This window comes from Podarcis erhardii, assembly GCF_964252035.2.
Source record: "Podarcis erhardii genome assembly, chromosome: 18".
Taxonomy (NCBI): domain Eukaryota; kingdom Metazoa; phylum Chordata; class Lepidosauria; order Squamata; family Lacertidae; genus Podarcis; species Podarcis erhardii.
Window position 1 is genome coordinate 11,147,793 of NC_138516.1, and position 23,842 is coordinate 11,171,634.

General features: G+C 52.7%; 1 protein-coding gene across 5 annotated transcripts in view; it reads right to left on the bottom strand.

Moving 5' to 3' along the window:
- Positions 1-5,965: 5,965 nt before the first annotated feature.
- EPS15L1 (epidermal growth factor receptor pathway substrate 15 like 1) overlaps positions 5,966-23,842 on the bottom strand; it is a 36,231-nt gene continuing 18,354 nt past the window's right edge. For 2 of the 5 annotated variants that reach the window (XM_081846078.1, XM_081846077.1), the window contains 10 exons: positions 23,343-23,540; positions 22,424-22,591; positions 21,385-21,511; positions 21,214-21,279; positions 20,062-20,201; positions 19,856-19,925; positions 19,407-19,501; positions 17,021-17,150; positions 9,191-9,399; positions 5,966-6,392 (listed from right to left, as the gene is read on the bottom strand). In XM_081846078.1, the coding sequence (XP_081702204.1) occupies positions 6,246-6,392; positions 9,191-9,399; positions 17,021-17,150; positions 19,407-19,501; positions 19,856-19,925; positions 20,062-20,201; positions 21,214-21,279; positions 21,385-21,511; positions 22,424-22,591; positions 23,343-23,540 (1,350 nt within the window). In that variant the 3' untranslated portion in view covers positions 5,966-6,245. The remainder of the gene's footprint in view (positions 6,393-9,190; positions 9,400-17,020; positions 17,151-19,406; positions 19,502-19,855; positions 19,926-20,061; positions 20,202-21,213; positions 21,280-21,384; positions 21,512-22,423; positions 22,592-23,342; positions 23,541-23,842) is intronic. The other 3 variants (XM_081846079.1, XM_081846081.1, XM_081846080.1) reach the window with 3 other exon arrangements.

Here is a 23,842-nt window from a genome sequence, read left to right on the forward strand (position 1 = left end):
CCACCGCCACCAAACCCTTTTTGCAAGAAACCAACGTCTCCTCCCGCAAAGCAAACCGCGCAGAAGCAGAGCGAGGTTGCAGTTCGTTTCTGTTTCTCAGGGGTGGGGGGAGGAGGAGGAGAGGGGAAATGGGTGTGTGCAAAAGGAGCAGGATTGTACCCTCGGAGGTGCTCACAAAGCCGCTTACCCAATATAGCTTATTGAGAGAGTCAGCAAAACTGCGGCACTTTGGAGAGAATTCAGATCCTTTCGCTGCGCGTTCTCACACACACAGGTTGTCTCTGAATTATTTCAACTATTAACGGCAAGCGCAGGCTTTGGTTTAGGAAAGGAGCTATAGTTTAAAACCACCTGACGCGCCCCAGGTTGTGGGAGGTGGAATAAAATTGATCCTGCTGCAAACTGGAACGGGCACCTCTTGCGCAAGTGCGCAGAGCATCAGAGGCTGCGCGTTGCCCGAAGAAGATCGCAGCCACTGACAGCCTTGGATTTATCCAATTCTCCTTTTCAGTTTAGGTCAGTAATCCTTGCGCCTGCCTTTGGATAGCCGGCGGCGTTTCTAAGTATTCTCAAGAGGAATAAAAACTTCCAAACTCGCGCCTTTACGCACGCTGTTCTTCCAAATCTCCTCCCCCCCCCCCCCACTCAGGGAGTCGCTCCGGACTCTCGACATTTCAAGACCTCTTCCAGCTCCGCAAAGGGTCCTTTCTGGAAGCGCATTGTGCACAGACAGAAGCGCCCCACAAACTCTCCCCTGGTGAGTTCACGGGTTAACCGGGCAGCGCGGAGAAAGGAAAAAAACAGGCTCTCTCGCTATTTGCATGGAGCAGGGGGGATGTCGGTTGTTGTTCACCAAAAAAAGGTTTGCCCGAATTAGCTCTCCCCGCAATGAGAGACCGCTTTGCAGAAAATGACTGGGGAGCTATTTAAAGGCCGTTGCCGAAATAAGCAACGAAAAAAGCGAAACGCTGTCATTTCTGGAAAGGGGGCAGGAGGGCAGTCCTGCAAAGTTGGCCAGCAGGAGGAGGAGGAGGAAGAAGAGGAGAGCCTTGGAGGAAGCAACCCGCGGCTCCAGATTCTGCAGAAAGCCGAGGTTGCACAACTTGGTTGCAGCTCCGAGAAGCGGGCGCAGGAAGCGCGGCGACGACGACGGGCTCCGATTGTTGTTGCAATGGCTTCAGCCCTTCCCGGCTCCCGTTCCGACCACAGCGCACAGGTTCACCAGCAAGCGGAGAGCCCAAACCCCAAAGGGGCAAGCTGGGGGGTTGAAGGGGGCGGCTCAGGGACCGGGAGACTTGGGGACACACAAACACACACAATCATTTGCCCTCCCCGCCTTCTTCAAATGCCACTGGCTTCAAGGCGCGCCCTCGACCTCCTGCAAGGTGCATCGGACTCCCTCCGAAAGTGGTCTCCGTTCCTTGGAGGTGTTTGGTTTTTAAGCAGAGGTCGGACGGTCACCTCTCAGGGACAGAATTGTAGAGTTGGAAGGGACCCCACAGCATCATCTAGTCTAACCCCCTGCAATGCAGCGGCCTCCATACGGGATCGAACCTGCAACCTTGGCTGGTTCCTCAGCACCATGCTCCAACCAACTGCATTACCTGAGATTCCTGCATTCTTCTTCTTCGATCCCTCCTAGCCAACTGAGATTGTCTTCCATAAACACGATTTTAACAATGAGTCCACAAGTGACTGTGGAGGCCAATTCTGGATCCACATGTCCTTCCACAGTGGGGATATTGGTTTCTGGGAGGGAGTTGGATCACGGTGTGGATTCGCCAAGCATGCCTTCCTCTCGGCACGTTTCTCCCTTGTGTCCTGAGTTCGAGTGTCTCCAAAGCCCACAACACCTTTGGTCAAGGCTGTTCTCCAGCTGGAGTGCTCGCAGGCCAGTGTTTCCCAGTTGCCGGTGTTTATACTACATTTTAAAAGATTTTCCTTGAGAGAGGAACCTCTTTTGTCCACCACCAGCATTACGCTTTCCATTTTAAAGTTCGGAATAGAGGAGTTGCTTTGGAAGGCGACCATCAGGCATCCGCACAACATTCCTGCATTGCAGGGGGTTGGAATGGATGACCCCTGGGGGTCCCTTATCAACTATGCCATTTGGCGATTCTATAAGCGCTGACATAACTCAGCTGTTTACAACCCCAGGGGTTTCCTCCCATGGCTTCCTCCCTGTCCTCACAGCTGCCCAAACCTTGCCACGAAGGTGTCTGGAAAATGCGGTGGGCCGCTGGCATACAATGCCCAAGGGGGCTGGAGTTAAGGGGGGGGGTTTGGCAGCCCCCCAGTGCTTCCTGCAAAGTTCCCACCAGCCTCTTCCCCCCATATCTTGTGTAGCTTGAGATGGGGAACAGGGAGCTCCTCTGAAGCCAGCCCCACTTGTGGGCAACTGGAAAGAGCCAGGAAAGCCGGTGGGGTCGAGGTCAAGGGGTCCAGGTCACCCCCCCAAAGCAGGAACAGGTGGGGGGTGCCTCTTCCATGCCCCCCTCCCCGTAACAGAGGAGGAGGAGAGACAGGAGAGGGGAGGCTGCTTGTGGCCACAAAGGACCCTGGAACCGCCGTGAGGAAGACCCCAAACATATGGGGGCAGAAATATGAGCAGGTCCGACCCACTCAGCTCCCAACCCCACCACCACCAAAAAAAAAAAAAAAAAAAAAAAGAAGAAGAAGAAGAAGGGAAAGAGAGAGAGAGAGCCATCCCAGAGTCTCGGATGCTCCAAAATAAGTAACTTTTTCATTTATTATATTAAACAATAACATTTCTCTTATATTAAACAATAAAACACAGAGCATGGGTTAAAATTCAAACATTCCCCCCTCCCTCCCGGCAAACCTTCTCTCCTCCCCGCTGCCCCCCCCACTCCCCACCCCCCCTTTGCTATAGGGTAATTCCAAGAGCATAGATACAGTCATGTACATGTCTGGATATATAATACATCATCAGCCGATCTCCTGGTGGGGAGGGGGGCAGCCTGGCCGAGGTCCAAAGGATGTGCCGGGTGGGGGGGGGGCTCCTTGGTTCCCTTTGCAGCAGCAGCAGCAGCAAAACACACACACATCTCCCCCCCCAAAAAAAACCCCTCTCTCCCTCCCCATTGTTCCAAATCCCTCTGCCCCCTTGGAGAGACTCCTAAGCTCAATTTGATGCAAAGGACTGACTTTTCTGGTGCCTGAGGTCCGGGGGGGGGGGGACAGCTGCCCCCCCCCCAAATTTCTAAAGAGAGAAGCAACGAAGGGAGGAGAGGAAATGAAAGAGAATGATTTCTCCTCCCACCAAAAAATGTAGAGAGCCATTGTCCCCCAAGTTTGTTTAAAAAGGAAACTCTGCAAACAAGAGACCACTTGAGCCAATGGGTTTACTCTAAGGAGGACTTGGAAGCAGATGAGAAGAGTTCCTAGCGGAGGGGGGCAGGCAGAGGAGAAGAGAGATAGCAGCCGGTTTGCGTCCCACAAGGAACGAAGTGGGGGGGGGGACAGGGACGGCGCGGATATTAAGAGCCACAAGATGAGTGTTTTTTGTGGGGGGGTGAGAGTGTGGAAAACACTAATGGGGAAACACAAGAGGAGAAACTGGGAAAGGGGGGGTGTCTCTTTAATACCAAGACCCTGCGACAACCGGATCGGGAGCTGGGGGTGGTGGTTTGGAGGGCCCCCCATGACCGAAGGACGCTCCTAGGTGGCGGACCCGAATCAAAGGAAGCCCCCCCCAGCAAAATGCTGTTCCCAGGATTCCCCATGGGCTGTAAAGAGGGGTGCAGGATAGCTCTAAATGCCCCCCCCTCTAAATGCACATTCTGGCACATTTTTCCCCTTGCTCTTTTGCACTGTGTCCTGTGTCCCCCCCCCCCAAGACTGAGGGTGGCCTGTCTGGGTTTGGCCGCCCCTCCCCACAAGCGGCAGCCTTGCCCATCCCTCTCCCCGGGGGGCTAGGAGTAGTTTTGGGGTGCTACCAGGGAGCCCCACGCTCCCCCCCCGGTCAACCGAAAACCGTGGCTGATTCTGCCAACAGGAAAGGAAACTGAAGAAAACTCTCTCTGTCTCCTTCGCACACAAACACGCAGAGAAATGGGTGCAGGATTAAGAGTCCAGTCCCGGGGGTGTTTTTTTTTTTTCGGGGTGTGTGTGTGTGTGCCTGCACACGTATTTCTTGCAACCCCAAAACGCCACACTCAAGAAGCGAATTGCATTTACCCGTGCCCCCTATATTTGAGAAGTAAGAATTTGCAGCGAGAGCGCGAGAGAGAAACAGACTTTTTAATCTCTTTCTTTCTTGTTTGGCAGAAGCTTGAGATTCTAACCACAAGAATCACTCTTTCATTTCCAGATCTTAGGGACTAAATACACACACACACACACACACAAAAGAGTGACACACGAGGCCGGGCGGATTTACGTTTTTGCAGCGGGCACGTTCACCCCCAGATATATACATATATAAAATCTCCTCTATATATCTACATTTCTCTATATCACAAGGGGGTGGGTCACGTCCCGGAGGGGTGGGGGGGCTGCTGAGGAGATGGCAGATGGGGACAATATACACAGGGGGGGGGCGCAAATTAAAAATACAAAAAAATTGTAACAGATGTGGAGGCTGCGGCGGCACATTTTCCCAGCTTTTCAGCCCGCAAGGTGGAGGCAGATGGGGACCCCAAAGGAAGGTGTGGATCTGGTCCTACCTGGGGGGGGTGTATGGGAGGGAGAGGGGGTTCTCCTTTGGGTCCTCCTCCTCCTCCTCCTCCAAAGAAGAACCGGCTGAGGACCCAACTCTCTCTGGAAGCCTCGGCAGCCAAATTTGAGCCGTCCGTTTGGCCGGCCGAACCCCTCCCCACGCAAAGGGGGCTGGTCTCTCTGGGTGCTTCTGTGGGCCAATGGGACCCTCCCGCCTGTGGGGCGGACCCCCATGGGGGGGTGTCTCCCCACAGCGGTGGCAAAAAGGGTGGCTCCGATTCTCCGCCGGAGCTGGGAGGGAAGGACGGAGCCGGCCTCGGATCCCGCAGCCATAGGGGGAACGGGCGCCTTGGAGAGGAGGTGGGAGGGCGAGAGCAGCCCCCACCCCACCCGCGATGAGTGGGGAAGGGCGGTGGGGAGCCCTCAGCCCCCCCAGGGCAAAGGCACCGGGGACAAGAGGCCCCTGGAGATGATGGAAGGAGGGCAGGCCTTCTGGAAGGAGGAGGGCAAGGGGGCAGAATTTAGGGGGTCCCATCTCTGCACAGAGGCTGGGAAGCGGGAGGTCTTCCTGGCCTGGGGGAGAGAGAACCCCTTAGAGGGGGAGATGCCCCTATTGCAGGAGGAGGAGCCGTTTCAGGGGGGTGCACAAGACCCCCCCAACACACCACTCGGACCCCGACCCACGTGCCCAAAAGGAACCCACCTGCAGCCACACATTTGCCCCCCTGCTCTCACCCGCGTGTCCCCCCCCCCAGCTCTGAAACGGAGATCCCCCCTCTTGCCCCACGGCTCAGAAGACGCCGCTTGGCTTTTCTCGAGACTTTCCAGGATGTTTTTCAGGCAAAAATACAGAGAGAGAGAGAGATAAACACACCAACCTGCCCTTCGAGGCTGCAACGTATTTTAAGTTCCCCCGGTTTCGGTATGAATCGGCGCTGGTTAACCAAACGTTCGAGGCTGCTGGGGGGGGGGCAGGGGCCGTTAGCAGTGGGGTTTTTCTTGGGCGATCAAAGAGAGCGTTAGGAATCGGGGCGCCTGGGGGGTTTTGTCGGGGGAGAGAAAAGGGGGTGCAAAGAAATCCACATTGACAGTGCTGCAAAGAAAGGGAAATAAAGGCAGAGAGGGCCGTCTTCCTGGCGACCCCCCGTGGGGGGGAAGGCCTGGGTGGGACCCCTTTCTCCCCCCCCCTCCACCCTATGCCCACCCCAAGGCTGGCACAGCTGAGCAAGACTCAAGCCCCCACCCCCACGGGAGGTTTCGAAGAGTGCGAGGTCCAGGGCAAAAAATAAAAGGAATGGTGGGGAACGGCCGGCTGAGTTCACCGGGGGGGCAGCTTCTTGGGGGGCAGCCCCCCACCTGTCCGTCTGTGCAAGGAGACGGCATCCCGTGCGAGTCCTGCGTCCTTTTCCCGCAGAGAGGGGCTTCCCCGCGCCGGATACGGTGCCATGGAGAGGCGGTTCGCTTCGTCGCGTCGAGAGAACGGAGACCGGGGTCGGCGGATCGGAGATGGTGGTCTAGGGATCGGCGGAAGGGGGGGGGGAGAGGGAGGGCCCCCCCGGAGCCCCCTAGGAGGCGGGCATGTCCGCTTTGCTGAGGGCGATGGCCAGCTCGAGGTCCTCTTGCTCTTGCCGCCTCAGCCGCGCCAGGCGCTCCTCCTCCGCCTTCTCGCTCTCTCGCTTCGCCCAGGCGAGTTGCTGCTCCTCATTGCCAAGCTGGGGAGAGAAGGAGAGGGTTGGGATGGATGACCGCTGGAGGGCCCTTTTCCAAATCTCTCCCTAGGGGCCATCGTACTTCCTGCCTCCCGGATCATGGTAAGGGATGGAGGGGGCGCTCCCGCTTTCCCTTCCTTCCTCCCCCACCCTCTGAAAAAAGCAGCACCCGGTTCTATCTGGGAAGGGCCCCCTCCCGGTCTCGTTGCACACCTAAAGCACTTTTGGGGTTCCCCACGGAGGCTGCATCTGGGGGACCCCTGTGAAGACTGGACTGGCCCTCCTTCAGCTTGACTGGGCGCTCTTTGCCCTGTTTAAATCCTGCCTTGCAGGGGGCTGGTCTAGATGACCCACTGGTGTCCCAGTCCGACTCTCAGAGCTCAGTGCTCTGACCAGAACATTGAGGGCAGATCACACCGCGGGGAGACCCCATGTTTTCTTTCAACCCTCCTCCCCCAAAAGCCACAAAGGGCATGGGAATCAGACTATCGACTCCTAATTGCACAACATATGGTCTCTCTGTCTCTCTCACACACATACACAGAGCTAAGAGCCAGGGGAACTGCCCGCCACTGGCTGCAAACCCTTTCCCCGTTCCTGGAGGGAAGGCAGCCAGCAGTTCCACCGATAAAAGAGGGGAGGACCCACACAAAAATCAAGGACATAAGGGGACGGTTTGCCCTGTTTCAAACGGTGACAGTCCGGAGAAGAAAAAATATCGTTGAGCTTTCTCTGCAAAATCTCCTAAGAAAGTTTTTGACTTAAAAAATAAAATAAAATAGAAAATTTGACAAAAAAAGCAACTTGCCATTGTCAAGGGACATTTTAACCTATTTTGCAAAATTCCGCCCAGATGCTATTTTTGCCAGGGAAATCGTAGCAATAATAATAATAATAATAATAATAATAATAATAATAATAATGCAATAAAACATTTAAAACTTCCCTAAAGGACAGCAAGCCTTATAGCAGCACAATAAAGCTTACGAAACTTTGCGATTCTTTTAGTTGTTTTAACCGCCTGCTCAGCGACTCTCGTCTCCCTGATCTTATTCTGACTCGGTTTTTTTAAAAATAAAGCAAAATAAATTATTGCATCTTGCTTTCACCATTGTATCTTAGCTATTTTAAAAATGCCGTCCCGAGACTGTAATAAACCGAAAACTGCAGCAGCGATTTCACCGGCCTCCTCCTCCTTTTGCAAAGTCTGGTTTTTCGCGGGGGAAATGGATGGGACGGCTCAGCAAAAAACCCCCCAAAACTCAAGCCAGGAAGGTGAGAAAGTTTGAAGGTGCCTTGGAAATTAAAAAAGAAGAAGAAAAAAGAATTAAAAATAAAACCAGCGCAGGTTTTCCTGTTTATCAGCTGAAACCTCTCTCTCTTTCTCTGTGTCAAACGCTCAACGCCAAACCTGCCGTTAGAATAAAGATCCACAACGTGGCTTTGAGTTCTTTTTGCTAACACAAACATACAGACTCCTCCAACACTAATAAGCTGAACGAAATAATTAAAACGCTCTCTCTCGCTGCAAGGAAGGAGATTCACACATTTCAGTCCCTACTGAAACCAGCCCTTTATTGCAAAACCTTGAGGACTAGAGTCTTAGCTTACGGAGCAACGAGATAAGGCGGTTTTCCTACGCCCCAAACATTTCCAGGAAGGGGATTCCTCCCCCAAAATATCCCCAACTCAGGAGAGAAAGGGAGAGCGCTCTCCACGACCAACGTCCCCAAGCGAACAGCACCAGACTCAAAGCTCAATACAGTGGTCCCTTGGTTCTCAGACTTAATCCGTTCCAAAACCAAAGCATTCCAAAACCAAGGCGCTCCTGCTTTCCCATAGAAAGTCATGCAAAACGGATTAATCTGTTCCAGACTTTTAAAAACAACCCCTAAAACAGCCATTTAACGTAAATTTTACTATCTAACGAGACCATTGGTCCATAAAATGAAAGCAGCAATCAATGTGCTGTGCTATAAAACAAACAAAGACATTATTGTAGATGATAAAAATTAAAATTACCTGCACTGATGAGAGTTCATTGTTTGGATGGGGGGCTTTTATTCATTTCCACAGTCACACAATCAATCAATCAATCAATCAATCAATCAATAAATAGCTGAACTGGGTTCCACACAGCCACAAAAACAAATGAACTGAAAACGCCTCAAAAACAAAATCGCAGAATAAAGAGCGAAAACCAAAGCGCCAAACTTAATCCATTCCAGAAGTCCGTTTGACTTCCGAAATGTTCGGAAACCGAGGCCCGGCTTCTGATTGGCGCAGGTGCCCCGGAAACAATAGCCGACAGCCACGTCAGATGTCCGGCTTCCGAAAAACATTCGAAAACCGGAACATCGCCTTCTGGGATTTCAGCGTTTGGGAACCAAGGCGTTTGAGAACCAAGGTACCACTGTAATAATAATAATAATAATAATAATAATAATAATAATAATAATAAGTGTTTTGTGCCACCCATCTGAGTAGGTTGCCCCAGCCACTCTGGGTGGCTTCCAGCAAATCAAGACCCTGGGGACGTACAGAGGGACTAATGCAGAACTATGGAGGAAGCGGGTTGGTCTAGATGAGTTTTGGGGGGGTCCCGTCTAACTACAGTTCTAGGGGAGAAGAGAGGGATTTGGGGGGAACTAAGAGATAGAAATTGCCAGAGGGGGGAGAGGGAAGGGGAAGGAGGAGGGGGGAGGAGGAGGAAGAGGATGAGGAGGGAGAAATGACCCCAAAAAGCCCCCCGCCCAGGTTTTTTTCCTTTTTCCATCCAGATCGAAGGAACGTCAACTTACAGAGGTGAAGTCAGCAAATCCCGTGGAGGAAGGGTCCTTGGGAGCTTTGCCTGCCGAGGGGGGAGAAAATCCGTCTCTCCCCCTAAAAAGGTCCCCAAACCCCTTTCTACTGTGAAAGGGGTCGCTGGAGTCGGCCCCGAACGGCCGAAACAGGTCGGGGGGCTTGTCAAAATCGGAAGAGCCGACATGGATGACAGGAGGAGATTTACCTGGAAAAGGTCGAGAGAGAGAGAGAGAGAGAGAGGAAACGAGAGAAAGAAAGAGAGAGAGAAAAGAAAAAAAAATGGGGGGGGGGAACCGAGGAAGAAAAGGAGAGGGAGGGGTTGGGAAGAAGGGAGAAACGAGAGGAAGAAAGGGAGAGGTTACTTACCATAAGGGGCAAGGGGGGGGCAGTGGTTGGAGGGGGGGGTGTCTAGGGAAGCCCACCTAACCCTAAATTGGCAGCTCAGGACTCCCCCCTCCCAGCTTTTGCCTAGAATTCTGCTTCGCACAGCCAAATCCGCAACAATGCCCCCCCTCTTTCCTGTCCAAAAAATCCCGAAATTGAGGCACCTAGCCTGCTCAAATGTGTCCCGTCGCCCCCCCGCCTCCCCAAATTCGGCTGGGGACGGGGGGGGGGCGCCAAGTCCCCCCCAGGACATGCCTTGGACTCACCCACCCCAGCAAAAAGAAAGTGGGTTTTTAAAGAGGGTGGGTAAGCTCTGCAGCTAGCGACAGGCGTATTTCGGCGTTTGACAGCTTTGGGGGTTTTTTCTGGGGAGGGGGAGACGGGATTCTCACTGCCTCCCACTCCCCCGAAAAGCCCAGAGGACCCGCGTGAGGGTTTCGGCAGCGGTTGAGGACTAGCGGCTTGCGGGCTCGGGCACGAGGGTGGCACCCTAGAATCGAAGAGTTCGAAGGGCCCTCTAACGGTCATCCAGCCCAACCCCCTTGGAGGGAGGGGTCCTGCCCGCAGCTGTCCCTGGTTCTCTCTTTGCCACCCCGCAGCCGCAAGCCTGGAACTTGGCCAGGCGACGATTTCTTCCCCACTTCCCTTTCTCGAAGAGAGACTGGCGCCAGGCTGGCAGAGAGGAACCGGGAGAGGCCGAGGTTACGCACAAAAAAGCAGCCGCTCTGGTTCCCTTTCCTCCATCCGGCAGTTTTTCCTTCACCCTCTTTCAGCTGCGGGAAAAGGGGCTCCCCCTCTGCCCCCGGAGAAACACCCTCGGCGATGGAGGCCCCCGTACCCCCCCAAAAATAGCCGATTAATTCAGAGCAGGGAAGAGTCCCGGACGGTGTTAGAAACCCAGATATATAATCTCGTTGCCTTAAACCTGGGCGCAATGCAATGTCTTGGAGCTGTCCTCTCCCTATGATGGGACAATATTATTATTATTATTATTATTATTATTATTATTATTATTATTATTATTATTATTATTATTATTTCCATTTCTATACCGCAAAGAACAGATCTCAAAAGTGCTTTGCAAGCACGTCGAAACGTCGGATAAAACCACCCAGAATAAACCGAATTCAAGCTCCACGGGAAGAAATTCCAGGTACTTTTCTCTAAGATATACGATATAATCTTTATTGTCATTGTCCCCTACAGAACAATGAAACTGAAAATCTACATAAAACATTCAAAACCCCCTAAAAACTCTGAAACCCCATTTTAAAATACAATATACTATAGGGGCGCTTCGCTTCCCCCAGCCTCGGACCCGGCCCCCAGAGATCTCCGTGAGGGCCACAAGGGGACCCACAAACAGTGTTTTTTTCAGGGGGGACACAGGGGAGCACATACCCCTAAACGTTTTGCGAATCTGTCCTTTTGCTGTATTTATTTGTCCCAATTTGAATGTTACAAACAGTGATTTTCTGGAGTCAAAATGAGAGTACCCCATAACATTTTTTAAAGGGAAAAAATGCACTGGTCGTGAAATGTAGCTGGGTGGTTTCGGGGGGCAGGTTTTAAGCGACTGGGAGCCCCCGGCCCGATCTGCAGCGTGGCACCGGTTTGGGGTGGAGAGGAAACCCAGCCTGAGCAAGGTTTCTCTAGCACAGCCGTGATGCCACCCAAAAGAGGGGAGCCCTGCAGCAGTGCCGGATCAGGCCCAAGGAGGTCCGCTCTTAAGTCCTGTCCCTGGGCAGCGGCCAAACCCTAATTGCCCAGAGGAAAACCTGCTTGTTCTAAGATAGACTGGCTCTGTCCATGGAGGTTCTGCTTGGGAGTCGTGAAAAAGAAGGGCTCTGCCGGATATTGGGCCAAAAGGGGGGCCATTTAGTTCAGCCTTGTGTGTGCCCCCCGCTGGACGCCCTCCCAAAGGAAAGCCAGCCCCCTAACAAGCAGGAGCGGAACAACTGTGCCCCACTTGGCAGCGGGGGGGGGGGAACGGAGTTTGTCAAATGGACTGCAGACAAGGGTTCACCCCCACCCCAAAGGCGTTATTCTCCCAGAAAAACATGGATTTAAAAAATAAAAAAAACAGGCATGGAGGGCGCAAGGGAAATCGAAGGCTGGCACGGCTACACGGCGAAGCTCGGGCGCAAAAAACGACAACAGTTCTCTGTTTTTCCCCTGCCCCGAGCAAACTTCTTCTGCCTCCTCTTTTAATATTTCAGCCCCTGAGAACCAGCTTCGCCGGCGGGTGTGGGAACCAGGTACCCGGTCCTCCGCAGAAGAGGTGTTAACCACCGAGAAACAGACGATATGCCAACTTTGCAAAAGGGTGCCTTTTCAGCAATGCCTCCTGGGCGAAAAAGCCTCGAGATCAGCAGCAGCAGCTGTTGCTGCACACACACACACACACACACACACACACCACGCGAGAACAAAATAAAAAAATTCCTTCCAGTAGCACCTTAAAACAGACTGTGAGCGCATCGCCCCCGGGCATCGATTTTGGCCGCAAAGCCTCTTCGCGGCCGATGGAAATTCGAACACAAGGCACACCTTTTGCCTGGACCTTTGGTGGAAAGCCACCGAGCTTTTAGCCTCGTGAGAGATTGAATGTCTTGCCCTCAGCTGGATGCCAACAGATTCCACACGAAAAACGTCCCTGCGGAGACGGCAGTCCCGAATCAGTGGCGCACGCCCTTCTGGCTTGTGCTCTTGATAAAGACTTGAGGAATGAGATTATCACCCCTCTTTTATCGTCCATTCTGGGTCGCGCAGCCACTGCCCCAGGGTCCTTCCTCTCGGCCCATCAAAATGAGCAAGTGATGGCAAAGGTGGCAAGGTTTTTAGCCGGGGGAAATCGGAATAAGACCCACCACTTGACCATTGATTCAAAGCCCTAAATTGTATTTTATACAATTGACTTTTTAATTCTGTTCTTTGTATATTGCATTGTTGTCTTATTGCGATGGCCGGCGGCCGACGCAAATAAAGATTCATTCATTCATTCATTCACCAAGCGCCGTGTTGCACGGAACATCCTTGCGCTGTGGTGAAAATGGACGTCGGCCGGCTTCAAGCCTCCAACGGCAGGTCAAAAAAAGGGGGGGGGGGTTCTAGAAGCTGCCTGTCCATGCACAGGGGACCCCAGAGGCCATCTAGCCCAACCCTCCAATCTGTGCTGATCTTACAACGGCAGAATCCTTGGCAGACCACTTTGTTGCTCCCCGGGCCCTTTAGCCTTCCCTGTTTCAAATTATATCACCCCCTCTCTCTTTCGCCCACCCCACTTTAAATGGGGCACACTCAAAACTGGTCTCAGCCTGACCAGCACAGAACAAGGGTGAATTCCATGGGGTTCTGCCGCAGATCACAGCGTTAGAGCCTTAAACCAGGGTTGCAAACGCCAAAATGTAACATCCAATTGCCATTTTGGGCGGCAAGACGGCTCCGAAATCTTATTTTCCAAAGGATGGATTCTCAGCTAAACATCTGGCTAGTTCAGAGGAAAACTTTGAGCTGAGCTTTGAGAACTTAAAAGAAGAAAAGTCACTTTATCCAGGGACAGTCTGCCTAGATATTGGCTTATTCCTGCCTTTTTCTAAATCGTGACACAGACCACTCATAACGTAGGAATATTCTCCCCAACGGTCAGAAGGGGAAAGTGACGACAAGCGACAACTCGCTATCACGCCGGGGAAAGCATTTTTCGGTCCCCGAAATTCATTCCAGTTGTGCGGATAAAATATCACGGAATGCTACAGGGTGGGGTCTTAAGGGTGTGGAAAGGTCCAAGGCCCCCCCCAGATGGCGGGGATGTCAGGCGCTGTCCCAGCACCCGGGCATCTTCGCTCGGGGGTGACGGGTGCAAAACGTGGCTGGTGGGTTTCGAACGCTGACCACAACAAAGCAAACTCGCGAACCTTGGAGGCGGGCTTCGGAAAACCGGCTGAGCGAAAGACCGCCGCAAGCAAGCAGCTTACGGAACTACTTGTCAAAGTCTCCTGGAACCAGCAGCACCTTCTGAGACCCCCGTTCCAAGGCGCCGGGGCCAAGCGACCTGCCAGCCGGGAGCAAATCTGCCTGCCGTGATCGTAGTTCAGCAGCGGTCAAAGCGCCTCCGGCCAGACTCTCTGGCCCACAGGAGGAAGGGGGTCCCTCAAACGGAGAGCGGACCTGAGCCGCAGAGCACACTCAGGGCTGCAGCAAGGCCCCGATCCCATGCACAAACGCCGTGCGCTACACCCCGGGGTCTTGAACCGCAGCCCTCTCCCCTCCTGGCCGGCGTTTCAACTGTGGAGGCTGAGCCATTCTTAGCTCAGAGCCTCCTCCTCGAATCAGGTTGGCAGCCACCCCGCTTCCTGTGGCAGGGAGTCCCACAGTCCAACCCTACACATTCTTTACTAGAGTGTCTCGTACCGAATGCAAACTGCCAAAAGGACTCTTACAAATCGAAAACGGAGACGCCGTGTGCGTCTTCCCTCTCTCGTTTGCTTCGTATCGCTCTCTCTCTCACACACAAATCCTCAAAGAAAAACACAATCCGCCCTGAACCCCTCAACACCCAGCTCTGTGGGAATTCTAGCACCGAGAGCGAAGGATGTGTGTAATTCTACAAATCTCTATCCCGTCTCCTCTCTTCCCGAAACTAAGCAGCCCCGAACGCCGCGTGCTTTTCTCGTTCCCTTTCCCCCAACTCTGACGGTCTCCTTTTTGGGGACAGGGGGTGCTTTGCAAGACGGGCAGCCCCTGCCCCGTTCGGGCCGCAGGAGGCGGCCGCCACCCCCCCCCAAGGCAGCGGCGGCTGTGCCTGGTTGACGGCGCAGGCCAGGGCCCCGATATTGCTGGTGAGCGCCGACCGCAGAGAGAGGAAGTGGCTGAGGGTGGGGCGGGTGCAGATGGTCCCACGATGGTGGCGGCAGCAGCCCCAGGGAGGCTTCGCAATCACTGACACCCACACAGAGACTTCCTGCCCTTTTAAAGAACCAGAATAATACACACACACCAGAGAGATAGAGAGAGAGAGAGGAGGGGGGAAAATAAAATCTGTTTTTCTCTTTTTGAGGCTCAACAGCTTTTACCTAGAAGCTAGTTAGCGGCAAGGACGGAGATCTCTTATCAGCAGCCGGTGCAAAATAGCAGATGAAAGGGAGGGAAGGCAGGAACGAAAGAACGGAGGTGGAGGAGGAGGCAACTTCTAATAACCGCTTTTGAACTCTCTGGGCTCGGCCGGGGAAGGGTCCAGCCCCGATGTAGCTTCCTCACCAGGGCTGCAGCAGCAATTGGATCAGGCCCCTGGGGCCACACTCCTCCCCATGGCCAGCCACGTGCCCCCCAAGTTTAACACCAACTGCCCCCCTCTTGCTGTTCTCAGCAGCTGGGGTTTCCGACAGGGGAAACAGGATTGGTGCATTTCAGTGCCCCGCAGGTTCTGGACACTAGTTAAAGCCACCGTATTTTTCGCTCTATAAGACGCACCAGACCACAAGACGCGCCTAGTTTTTGGAGGAGGAAAACAAGAAAAAAAATATTCTGAATCCCAGAAGCCAGAACAGCAAGAGGAATCGCTGCGCAGTGAAAGCAGCAATCCCTCTTGCTGTTCTGGCTTCTGGGATAGCTGCGCAGCCTGCATTCGCTCCGTAAGACGCACACACATTTCCCCTTTCTTTTTAGGAGGGAAAAAGTGAGTCTTATACAGCAAAAATACGGTATTTTTTCACACCTCCCGTTCCTATAGCTTAGCCAGATGAACCCCAAATGAAAAGACGTGAACTGCCATTTCCCAAACCTGCTGGGGGGGGGGGAGGTCACCCCGAAACCAATCATTTTTTTTCTATGGAACTGTATAATGTTGTACGTAGAGCAAGTATTGCACGACACAGGAAAAACATTTGAGCTCGCAGGTTTTCTAAGACTTGTCCGGCGTTTTGTGGACTGCATGTCCCTTAGAATAAACCGAGGTTGCAGCTTGCCTTTGTTTCTGCCGCAAGCAGAATCAATCAATCAATAAATTATAACTTATAAAATAAAAATAATACTTTTTTCATTTATACCTCGCCCATCTGGCTGGCTTTCCCCAGCCGCTCTGGACGGCTTAGAGCATATCTACAAACATAATATTAATATTAATAGTAAATCCCTTATATTGCGTGTTCTTTTCTATAGACCAGTATTTTGGATTCATCTAGGACATTCTCGGACTGTTTTAAGTCCCCAGGCAGCTGTAAAAGCTCCACAAAGCTTTCTTAAAAAGCGCTAATACTTAGAGGAGTCGTGACGTTACGTCACGGCGATTCCGACTTTCGGGGTGACTTTTCCCTTCCCTGAAACCGAGGAGAATTATTTTGTTTTCCTGAGCAAAGGTTTGTCACTTTAGGATGCAGGAAAGTTGAAAAAAAAGAAGTAAGTTATAACACTAGCGGCCGCAAATTTTAAATGGGGACCCGGCAAATTCACGGAGGAGAAAGCCATCAATGGCTACTGGCCAGGGAAGCTTGGATGCTCCTGAGAATCAGGAACCGCAGGTGTGGGGAAGACCTGTTATGATGCTCGGATACTGCCTGGGGGGGAGGTTCCCTTGGGGGCCTTCCAAGCACAATTCAAAGTCTTGGTGCTGACCTTGAAAGCCCTAAACGGCCTCAAAGGCCCAGTAGACCTGAAGGAGCGTCTCCACCCTGGACACCCAAAGCTTATACCCAGAACAAACTTAGTTGGTCTCTAGGGTGCTGCTGGACAATTTTTAATAAATTTATTTATTTATCTCGACTGCGTCAGACCAACACAGCTACCGACCCGAATCTAGATTCATGTTTACCTGTCTCTGTATTTCTAACAGTACAACCAAATCGGTTATTTGGGATATAACTGTAAAAATGTACTATTCCAAAAATGGAAACCTTCATCTGCTTGCAAATATTAAGATTACACCAAAAAGAATGAGCCTTTCTGTAGAAAAATGATTCAAATGAATCCCTGCTGATTAGTGATTTAAATCATGATTTAAACCGATTTGATTCAAACCGTGATTTGAACCGATTTGACTTAAACCGTGACTTAAACCAATTTGATTTAAACCGATTTGACTTAAACCGATTTGACTTAAACCGATTTGATTTAAACCGTGATTCAAACCGATTTGATTTAAATCAAACCCACCCTGGCCCAATATCCCACCCCCAAAAACCCCCCAACACACTGCCCCAGAGTTTGGCTGCGGACCGGCAAGCATTCTAGTAAAAAGCAAGGGGGGGGGGGGAAGAGTGCAATGGGGGGGGGGCAAGTGCATGTCTGAGAGAGAAAGAGGGAGGGAGAGAGGCCAACCCCCCCCCATGGAAAGTCCAAGACGAAGGCAGCCCCCAGCCCGCCCTCCATGACGGCCGGCCACCCCTTCCCCGGCGAGAGCCTGGCGCGAAGTGGGGGTGGGGGGGAGGACCGCAGAGAAGACTCACCACTGGGCGGTTTGGGCCTGGGAGGCAAGCCTTTCTTCGGAGGGAGGGCGGGGGTGTCTAGCTTGCCCTTAAAGGGGTCGTCCGGGAAGCCCCCGAAAGAGGAGGCCGAGAACGGGTCGGAAGCCGGCGGCTGCAAAGAGAGAGACAGACAGAGGCAGAAGCGGAAAGGGGGCTTGCAGAGAGAGGAAGGAGGAAGTGGGGGGCTCTGGAGTGGCAGGGGGGGCGCAGAGGCAGACCCAGAGAGGCACTGGTTTGCAAGCAAGAGAGCAAGGAGCTGGGCGGAGCCAAGCTTTGCGACAGCTGGGGGAAAGTGTTGCAGGTCTGCCCCCCAAAACGGAACAAAACCACGAGGAAATGGGGGTGGGGTTTCGGGTCCTCGGCTAATCCCCCCCCCGCCTGTCAATCGCCTGACATTGGGGGGCCAGGCCGACACAGGCCGGTCCCAACCAGAGGAGACTCGGCGGACAGCCACTTCCACAGGCCACCCCCAAACTCAGCAGCGGCTCGCGACTAGTAGACCCGCTGAAATGGGTTTAAATTCGGTAAAATTGTTAACGGGATTTCCAATTTTCTTTTACAAAAAATACTCCCGCCTCGCTTTTTTAAGGACTGCGCCAGCATGAGCCCTTCGGAACTCCCTGCCTCATGACACCGACTCTTTCCGGCGCCCGCTTAAAGGCGTTCTCGTTCAGACAAGCCCCCCAGGACATTAAGAAAGTTGGCGCAATTTTAATCTGTCTTAATATTTCAACTTTTGTATGGCTTCCCCCACCTGCCCCCAATATAATTTTTACTGAATTTCCACTTTCCCCCCACAAATCAAATAGCGAAGTCGTTTCCTGTACTGACTTCCCACCTCCACTCTTTTCTACTATCAAATTCTCACCTGTCGCTAAAACCCCCTCTAACGTCCTTTAAAAAGTTGGCGCAATTTCAATCCGTCTCATTGTTTTGAATTTTGTACATTTCTAAAGCGCTGCTGCAAAACATTCATTGGTTTTTATCGCCTCATCCTTTCGCTAACTACTTTAAGGCGTTTTGGGTTGTTTTCACAACGATGGCAGTGTGCATGAATTTCACGAAATGCAAACAAAGAACAGATCTTGGGCCATTTGTTTCTTCCATAATAACCGATCGCCAAACACCCAAAATTAATGTTCCAGTTTTTGGACGTTTCTCGGAAGCCGAACGTCCCACGCAGCTGTCGGCTATTGTTTCCGGGGCGCCTGCACCAATCAGAAGCCGGGCCTTGGTTTCCGAACATTTCGGAAGTCAAAGTCTGGCGCTTTTATTTTTGCTATTTATTTTATACTTTTGCATTTTGAGGCTTTTTCGGTTCATTTGTTTTTGTGACTGCGTGGAACCCAGTTCAGCTACTGGTAGTCTGGAACAGATTGATCCGTTTCACATGACTTTCTACGGGAAAGAGCACCTTGGTTTTGGAACGCTTTGGTTTTGGAACAGACTTCCGGAACGGATTAAGTCTGAGAAGCAAGGGACCACTGTGTGTTTATTTTTGGCTGGATTTCTGAATGAAAAGCAGGGGTTTAATGTTCTTAATTTAAATGGAAGGGGGCTGCGGGGAAGGTTCTCTCACGCCACCCTGTGGCAGAAAAGCGTTTCAGCCGCTAAGACTGCAGATTCTCTTCTGCTAGATCATGGGTAGGCAAACGTAAGGCCCGGGGGCCGGATCTGGCCCAATTGCCTTCTCAATCTGGCCCGTGGACATTCTGGGAATCAGTGTGTTTTTACATGAGTAGAATGTGTGCTTTTATTTAAAATGCATCTCTTCTGGGGCTAAGGAATTCATTCATTTTTATTTTTATTTTTAAAATATAGTCTGGCCCTCCACAAAGTCTGGGGGGGGGGGAAGTTTCCAGTACAATTGCACCTTGATTGTCAAACGCCTTAGTACTCACACATTTCAGCTCCCGAACGCTGCAAACCCAGAAGTGAGTGTTCTGGTTTGCGAACATTTTTCAGAACCTGAACGCCTGACGCGGCTTCCAATTGGCTGCAGGAGCTTGCCCCGGCCAATCGGAAGCCGCGCCTCAGTTCGCGAACGTTTTCGGAAGTCGGACGGGCTTTCTGCTCGGCTTCAGAGGTACGACTATATTTGCAGAACCAGAGATAGGAGGGGAAACATGACGGCTCACCTTCTTTTCCTTTTGCGAGTAGTTTTGTAGTGTTTTATTTTCACCCCACCCCCTAAAAAAACCCCAGGGTTACAGGACCCGACAGAAAGCAGGTCACAGGCTGGGCAAGATTTGCCTGGGGGGTGGGATTCTGCCCCTGCGGAGGGAACTCAAGAGGAGGGAATTTGGGGATTTGTAAGTCAGGGGGGGCTAAGTGGCCGCCACAAATCTGGCGAGGAAGGAGGGTTTACCTTCGACATCCGGCTGAAATCGGCGAAGCCTTCGCTGCCGCCCCCGCCGCTGTTGAAACTGCTGCTCCCGAAGGGATCTAGTGTCCCAAAAGGATCTGAAATCAAAAGGGGTGGTGATCAGTGGCCCCAGCCAGGATTCCCGTTCCTAGACTTTGCTGGTTCTAAAAACGCAGGCTGGAGGGGGTCCCTATTGGGACCCTCTGGTAGGCAGCCCTTGTTCTCCCCCCCCCCAGTAACTTGCAAGCCGTCCCCCCCCAACCCCTGAACCAAACAACCACCCTCCTGCACAGGGCTCCCCCCTTCCAGAATTCACACCCCACCGGTGTTTCTTCTGCAAGAAATTAACGCCGGGCAGCTTAACCGAAGCATCGGACCAGAGTTTGAATTTTTGGAGGGTGGGGACAGGGGGGGTGGACGGACACCCGATGAGCCCCCCGCCGTGGGCTTACCTGGCCCTTTCAGAGCGGTGGCGACGACACTCGGAGACTGGAAGGGGTCGCTATTTTCAAATAAGTTTGCCTAAAGGGGCAGGAGAACGAGGGTTTTTCCAAGCAGCTGGGCTTAGGATCCTGCGGCCCTGAATGGAACCGAGGGACCCCCCCCCCGAACGAAACGTCAAGGGAAAAGCCCCCCCCCCTCCTGGAAGCGTCCTCACCTTGGAGGGCAGCGTGGGATTTTTGGAGAAGGGGTCGGCCGTGAAGGGATCGCTCTTCTCGGGCTTCTTGAAGAAATCGTCGGGCGCTGCTGCAGCACGGAAGGGATCGCTTTCCTTAAATGGATCTCCGCCGAAGGGATCTGCGGGGAGAGAGCGAATCGTTCACCAGAGACTGAAGAGGAAGGGAGGGAAGCAGATGGCCTTTCCGGGAGGCGAGAGACTGACACCCGTCCCCACACCGCTGCAGAGGCCTTTTGGGATTCCGGGGTAAAAGACTAAATTTGGGGTTCATGCGCAAGCAGGGGAAGCAAAGGCGACGCCGGAGCAGCGATTCGAAGACCGGCACACGTATCAGCATCGATTTCGCTAAGCGGGTTAAATTATAAGGACCCCTGGACGGTTCAGTCCAGCCCAAGGCGACTCTGGGGTTGTGGCGGTCATCTCGCTTTCAGGCCGAGGGAGCCGGCGTTGGTCCACAGACAGCTTTTCCGGGTCATGTGGCCGGCAGGACTAAACCGCTTCTGGCGCATGGCGGAAACCAGAGCAGCGCACGGAAACGCCGTTTACCTTCCCGCCGGAGCAGTACCTCTTTATCTACTTGCACTTTGACGTGCTTTCGAACTGCTAGGTGGGCAGGAGCAGGGACCGAGCAACGGGAGCTCACCCCGTCATTGCGGGGATTCGAACCGCTGACCTTCCGATCGGCAAGCCCAAGAGGCCCAGTGGTTTGGCTCACAGCGCCACCCGCATTAAATGATAATGACATTTGGTGAATGAGATAATTACAGCACACAACACACTCCTTAAAGACCAGGAGCCGGCCTGAATGTTGAAGGGCAGCTTCCATTAAATCATGCCCCAAGGGTTATTCGTTAATTAGCGGAACCTGTTGCCATGGGAGGCAGAGACGGCCGCAAGCCTAAACGACTTTCAAGAGAGGGGGCCTTCTCGGTGGTGGCGCCCTCCCACCAGATGTCAAGGAACTAAACAACTCTCTGACTTTTAGAAGATATCTGAAGGCAGATGGAAGTTTTTAATGACTGATATCTTAATGTATTTTTAATCTTTTGTTGGAAGCCGCCCAGAGTGGCTGGGGAGACCCAGCCAGATGGGTGGGGTATAGATGATAAATTATTATGATTATTATCTCACCTGCTGCCACCGCCGCCGCAACCACAGGGGCTTGCTCCGCAAAGGGGTCGTTCTGAAAGGGGTCACCTGGGCGAGGGAGGAAGAGAGAGAGGGGAGAGGTTAAGAGGAGGAACCAGGCCAGGCTCGTGCCGGGAGACGGTTCAGGGCCCGCTGCCCCCCGTCGCCACTCACTGCCTCTGAAGGGGTCCGCGCCCTTGAAGGGGTCCGTCCTAAAGGGGTCTTCCGCCTGGAAAGGGTCCGCGGGAAGCTCCTGCGTGTGGCCGCTGAACAGGAGGGCCTTGTTTTTGAACGGGTCATCCTGCCAAGGCGAGGGGGGAGAGAGAAGGGCGTCAGACACAAAACAGACCCCCAAAGACCCCACCAGGTTCACGTCTGAGTCGTCAGAGTTGGAAGGGACCCCTGGCTAAAGGATCCCCCTGCTGAGAAACCCCCAAAGAATCACGGAATTGCAGGTGTGCCGAGCCAGGAGGGCCCTCTTGAGGTCCTGTAGCCCAACCCCTGCAAGGCAGCTGTGGCAGCTAATTTGCTTAACTGGCTTCGTGTTTCTAAATCACTACGGAAGTCGTGGTGAAGGGCAGGAGAGAAGACTTAATAATAATGGTGAGGATTATAATATTCTCGGTTCCAGGGACACCCTCCCTGCTTCAGCCTTAAAATAGTAATCTATATAAATAATAATTTATTATCTATTCCCTGCCCATCTGGCTGGGTTTCCCTAGCTGCTCTGGGCAGCTCCCAACAGAATATTAAAAACACGATAAAACACCAAACATTAAAAACTTCCCTTGAAAGGCCTACCTTGGCTCCCAGTGTATGTTCCCAGGCACAATTTAAAGCGTCGGTGCCGATCTTGAATGCCCCACCCCATCGTCCAGCCCGGACGCCGGGGTCCATCTCCCAAGGGCCTTCTGGCAGTTCCCTCGGGGCGGGAAGTGAAGCCACAGGGAGCCAGGCAGAGGGCATTCTCGGTGGTGGCCCCTGCCCTGTGGAACTCCCTCCCACAATATGTCAAGGAGATAAAAAAAAATCTGACTTTTAAGAAGACATCCGAAGGCAGCCTTGTATAGGGAAGTTTTCAACGCTTGGTGTTAAGCTTTTTATATGTGCTGGAAGCTGCCCAGAGTGGCTGGGTGGTTGAGATACAAATAATAAAATTATTGTCATTGTTGAGCAAAGCCTGCTCCCACGAGGAATCGGCCCGGCGCCTCACCAGGGTCCCGAACCTGCCGCCCCGCTCCTTCTGGGGGTTCCCCTCGTTCAGATCCGCCAGGTTGGTCATGCTGCCGCCCAGCACCCCGTTCAGGGCTTCGTTGTACTGGTCGATGCCCCGGTGGGCTTCCTGCTGGCTCTCCTGCAAGCGGGACAGTTTGCTCCTTGCCTGCGGGGCGACAGGGCGGAGAAAAATCAATGATAAACTTGAAAAAATTGGGGGGGGGGTATAGTCTTATGCACGGAAAAATAGGGTGGTCTGTAAGCATAGGTGTGTAACGTATAAAGCGGTTTGAATTCCCTTTTGTGTCGTCTGCTTGGCCTCTGCTATTTCCTCCTACCGATAGGGAACCCACTTAAGGACTCTAGACACGCTCAGATACACCATAAGAGAAAAGGTGACTTTTTTTCTTATAACAAGAGCATGCAAAGATGTCCTCTATTTCCTAAGTAACTCGTCGGAAAAATCCGCTTGGTCCAGCCTCACGTCTCTCACATTGCATAACCAAATATTACATCTGGAGATTGCAGAAACGACAAACTGAAGAGTCAGAGCCTGAGCTTGCTTGGTTTCCTCTTCCCTCCTCGTCCCTCTTTCCTTTCGTGCTGTCTGCTTGGCCTCCGTCGTTTCCTCCTACCGACGGGGAACCCACTTAAGGACTTTATATGGGCTCCGGAATACCCCATACCCATTTATGGACTCTAGATGGGCTCTTGGATACCCCGTAAGGGAAAAGGCGCAGTTTTTAAAAATATATAACATAGGAAAGACTCATGCGCACAGAGAGCCATGTCTCTGCCCCCCATCCCAGGCTCAGCCGCCATTCAAGGAAACACCTGTGGAAATTTGGGAGCAAGGTCTTGGCCCTGGGGGGGAGAGGGGGTGTCCCCCGAAGGCTGTTCCCATTTGGGGTCCCCACCTGGTTGATTTCCTCCTGAGTGGACTTCAGAGACTTGATTATGGTTTCCAGCTGGACTTTTCCGGCCTGAATGCTCTGCTCCAGCTGAGACTCCTCCTGCTGCAGCCGGCTGAGCTCGGACTTTGCCCGGCTGATGTCGTCCTCCTGGGATCTCAGGTCCGACTCCTGAGACTGGATCTGCATCTTCAGCGACGAGATCTGGAAGGGCAAAGGCAGTCTTGAGGGGAGGGGCGACCCGGTTCGCGAGAGGAGGAGGAGGAGGGCGGAGAATTTACACGTGTTGCAGGGCCTCCTCGGTGGTGGCGCCCGCCCTCCCGTCAGATGTCAAGGAAAGAAGCAACTCTCTGACTTTTAGAAGACATCTGAAGGCAGCCCTGTTTAGGGGAGATTTTAATGACTGATGTTTTAAGGTATTTTTAATCTCTTGTTGGAAGCCGCCCAGAGTGGCTAGGGAAACCCAGGCAGACAGGCAGGGTATAAATAAATATTATTATTATTAT